General features: G+C 36.5%; 1 protein-coding gene across 1 annotated transcript; it reads left to right on the top strand.

Moving 5' to 3' along the window:
- Positions 1–297: 297 nt before the first annotated feature.
- Positions 298–1,996, top strand: LOC142349506 (uncharacterized). The gene is made up of 2 exons (XM_075401110.1): positions 298–950; positions 1,440–1,996. The coding sequence occupies exons 1-2, from the start codon at positions 704–706 to the stop codon at positions 1,853–1,855; spliced, it is 663 nt and encodes a 220-aa protein (XP_075257225.1). The 5' UTR covers positions 298–703; the 3' UTR covers positions 1,856–1,996.
- Positions 1,997–4,790: the final 2,794 nt, after the last annotated feature.

Here is a 4,790-nt window from a genome sequence, read left to right as displayed (position 1 = left end):
GTATCATTTAGATTAAAAATGAATGACTTCAAAGTCTCGTGAAAGTCCTTTATTTTAAAATTTTGCAAGATGCAGTCTTTTCTTCATTATGAAAGAACAAACATGAAAACGTAATTGCTTTAAATCGTTTTTAATATTCAAATTCAAATTGTTAACTTCTGTGCGTCTGCTAAAAATTGTTTTTGTACTATTTAATTAATAAAAGTTTAACTCAGGGTTCAACTAAAGCCTACGTTTATTAAACTATATTAAGTCAAACAAGATTTTCTAAACCTTGTTTTGAGGTCAAACATCGCCGGTCATTTCAAAGACATCCTTGAATTGAGCTGTTCACCCTTCGTTCACGTTGTTTACTTATTTGATGTTTACAATAGACCTTGTTTGTGACATTGTTCACATAGTTCGTGAGTGTTTCGTCCTTCGAAAGTATTTGTTTCCCTTCATTTCAACTACCTGATAAATAAACAGAGGCAGAAATTAGAAAAGAGAATAATTTTCCCCGGCAAACATAGTCTAAAACCAACATTTTGACATCGAAATCGCAATTTGAAGTATTAAAAGTTTTTTTACTATTTCGGAGAACACGCCACATAAAAGATTTGGATATCATTTGAATTTTTTCAATGATTGTTTTTTGAAAGGGTTGCATCGCAGACAAAATTCGTGCAAGAGAAAAACCCGGGAATAATAATAAATCAATTGCATGGCATTCTCATTTGGAAAAATAGCACTATCTTCGTTCTTAACTCATTTGTATCTATTTATTACCGAGGTTATAGCCATAACGAATGCTGGGGTGTCATTTGGAAAATGTCCTGAGTTGAAGGGTGCGCCCCTAGATGGCGAAGACTATGGTGGAACTTGGTACGAGATCAAAAGGGCAGACTCGTTCATGGAACCGGGCAACAGTTGCAATTTCATCCAGAACAAATTTTACACCGACTATAGGGGTAAGGGATGGAAAGCATCGGTTTTATTTTTAACCCCCTCTCGACACACACACACACGCGCACACGCACGCACACACGCCCACACACGCCCACACACACACACACACACACACACACACACACACACACACACACACACAACACATGCACACTCGCTCACACACACACAACACATGCACACTCGCTCACACACACAGACACACAACACATACACACACACACACACACACACACACACACACACACACACACACACACACACACACACACACACGCTTATTAGTTTAACTCATGCAATCAATGGGGCTAAAGTGGGGTTTGGGCAAAACTCGAAGAGTCGACTGTTTGAGGAGCTCGTGCAAATCACACATAACCAGATCAAACCAGGCAAAATAATTTGGGTCCAATCGCAATAACTCAAAGCCCATTTCTTTGAAGTTAAATTTGTTTGTTCTCGTGATCCTAACTCCTATAACTTTTCGTTCACAGGAGTTCGCCGTATTCACGTGAACAACACTGGCTTCGACGGCCGAAGATACCTAAGCACAGTTGCAATTGGAACCCAGACAGACTTGTTCAGGCATTCGTTCAACTTTGACCCCTCCGTCTGGAATCGACACGTTCACAACACACAAGCCAATTTTTTCAATCTCTACGCTGACAAAGACTTCGTCCTATCCTACACATGTCAAGGTGTGGCAAACCTCATGAAAGTCGAAGTAGCGATTTTACTAGCCAGGGAAAGATTTCCACAAAATGCGGAAAAACAGGCGGAAGTGGAGAAGGTTTTAGCTAGACACGGGATCGATAAAAAGTTGAGGAAAGTTAGCCAAGAGGGCTGCCCTCCTACCCAAGAAGAAAAACAAAAACTTTTATCTGCTTATATGGATTTCATTCAAAATTAACTACACTCAATGAATAATTGTGCAAAAATTTACCTCTAATATTACCTCAATCAACTATTATAATTGGACAAATTTTAAAGTTTCAATAAGTAAATTTTTATTTGGCCATGTTTTTTGGGGTCGGAGAAGTGTCTATAGACAATAAGCCATCAAAACTTATCAACATGCAATTATAAAATGAATACTTTGAAATTGAATTATTGGTCAGAAGTCTTTTGAAACCAGTAAAGAACATCACAAAACAAAGAAGTAAACGTCAACAATATCTCGCTGAGGTCCCACACCGAAAGTAGGTATGTCCAGACCGTCCCAGACAAAACATGTCTATGTCCAGACGGTTCCAGACGGAAAGTATACCTATGTCACGACTTTTGTGCGTCCTCAGACGAAAAAAGGAAGATCTATAAGACAATTTGACACACAAAAGTCTTTTCAATAACGCACAAAAATTTAATTTTTTGTGCGCTCATGATCAGACTAAGATGCGTTCAAAAATGCCTATGTCCAGACTTTTGCACGTTCAAAAATTAATTTTCTTGCCTTCTTTTTTCCCAGACCGTTTATTTTGGAACAAACGGAGCCCTCTTCTGCATTCATTTTGGCCTTCACATATCAACTAAATTCGTTAGGGAGCTAAACTTGAGAACCTAACCGCAATTTCAATCAAAGAAAAAGTTTTCAATAAATTTGAATTTAATTAGATTTAATGAAACAATTTCAAAAAATGTTTTTTCTGTTTTTGAGATTATTTTAACAAGTCAAATTTTTGGTATGAATTGCCTCAATCGAATCCAATTATTTTGAAATAAAATTTGATATGTTTTAATGATAAACCCAATTTGATTATATATCATCACTAACCGCTTTTTGTCTTATCTCAATTTCGCAAATCGGTTACAAAGTTTACAACAAAGAAATTTTCACATCTCAGATATTCACCCGGTGTGAAATTTAACTCTTGATTGGTAATTGTTCGGTGAAAGAAATGCACGTCATGGGTTAAAAAAACAGTGTTCACTGCAACTAGTGTCAACTCTGAAGACTTCACAAGATCTCAAAACATTGCCAATCATAGTAGTTAAGAAGAGATGTCGATTGTACTAAAAAGATTATACGTACTTTATGCATTCCAAAACCAGCAGAAAAGGTTCCTGATTTTTTGAAGCTATCTAAAAACGGGGCAGTTGGGAAATAAAAAGTTTCCAATAAAACACATTGTTAGTGGATTTGAATGGTGAATCAAGCTAATGTTCGACCTTTTTTCTTCTACTTAATGTCATCTATGCGGAAGGGCTTGAGCGTTTCTTAAGCAAGGTATTTCAGAGGTTGTTTTTTTCAATTCATGGTCAGATAGGTCAGATTCATGGTCAGATTCATGGTCAGATTTCAATTCAGAAACATCTTAAGCAATGCGCAAGATACGTAACTCACTATTTTTCAAGTATTGGCAACGACTGATTCTAGACGTGTCAAGTGTCTTGGCCGAGAGTAATTCAATTTTTTTCAAGTCTTGGGAAAAGCTGAAACCACATTTGTCTAACTAAAAACTGATCAGATCTCTGAAACTGTTTTGACCCATGAGTTACAGTTTCACCGGATCCGCGCCGCTTAAGACTTAATTTGCTATCCCATCAATGCAGTGCTTCTCATTTTTTTTTTCACCAAGAGTGTGAGAAGACTTTTCTTATTGGCATACAGAGGTTATTGTGCTGGGTGGCACTACAGCAGAAACAACATCTTTTACACCAAGAATGAACTAGATTTCATATTTCTTTGTTATTGGCTACAATTTCTTCTTTTTAAGAACTCTTCCAGAATCTCCAAATGCAATTGCGTTGCTTTATCAGCTCTTTCATCTGCTCTTTTCTGTTACTATCATTGAAGTTTATTTAGATTCAACTTCATTGGTGTTTTCACAAAACTGTGAAACTTCAGAGTCGCGTCGGATTCTGTACGTTTGATTTGAGCGTCTCAAAAGACAAAATTAAGTTAGGCAAATTAAAGTTGCCTTAAATACATTCCTCAAGGTTGCGGAGAATGAACATTTGTTCAACGTGCATTATAACATTTTGTACCGTAACAGTCTTGATTTCAGAATCAGATATTTTGTGTTTTGATCTGTAATTTACGTACTTCTTTAGTACTTCTCCTATAGGATTTACTGCGGCAGTTAGTTTTCTCCTATAGGATTTACTTTTGATTGGGGTATTTCAGAAAATCATACACCAGTAATTTAATGTTTGTGTAGCAGTAATAATACTGTATGTATACCTCCATGCAATCAGAGACTGAGAAGACGCTATTCTCTTTTATATAGAGAGAACTCCACTAACTATATTCAGTCTATTAGAGTAGTTGCACGTTGTGCGTATCTCGGACTCCGGCGTTACTCTTTATAGTCACCGTTATAATTGAAATATACCTTCAGTGTTTTACCGAGTCGGTTGATCTGAGAGATATAGGTAAGCCTACTTCGCTCGTAGAAAAAGGTAGCTCTAGCTCTTTAAACCTGAAGGCTGTAAAAGGAGTCCACCTCGGGTCTGCCTTAACTGGTGCGACCAGTGAGTTAATAAATTTAACCGTCACAAAAACTCACGAAAAACACACTATTCTCTCTTGAGAAAAAAATTGAAAAAAGTTTACATAATTTTCTGCCTTTCTTTTATTGAACATTTCGGGAAAAAAAGGGAACACAACCCCTACAAAAACAAAAGAAATAATATTGAAACAAAAATATTAACGCAATGAACCATCACACTGGTCAAACTTCCTCTAATCTTGATACACATTCTGGTGAACTACAATCTGTTCTTACACAACAGAACAAGCGTCTGACACGTGAGAATTTAGCCTTTGAAGTTAAAAACTATCAACATCAAGATGATTTAAACATACTTTTAAACAAAGCAAAAACAACTCAAATATCACTATTTTG

The sequence above is a fragment of the Convolutriloba macropyga genome, chromosome 11, assembly GCF_964194025.1.
Source record: "Convolutriloba macropyga chromosome 11, txConMacr16.3, whole genome shotgun sequence".
NCBI classification, from domain to species: domain Eukaryota; kingdom Metazoa; phylum Xenacoelomorpha; order Acoela; family Convolutidae; genus Convolutriloba; species Convolutriloba macropyga.
Note: the sequence above shows the minus strand (reverse complement) of the source record. Positions and strands in the feature narration are given on the sequence as shown.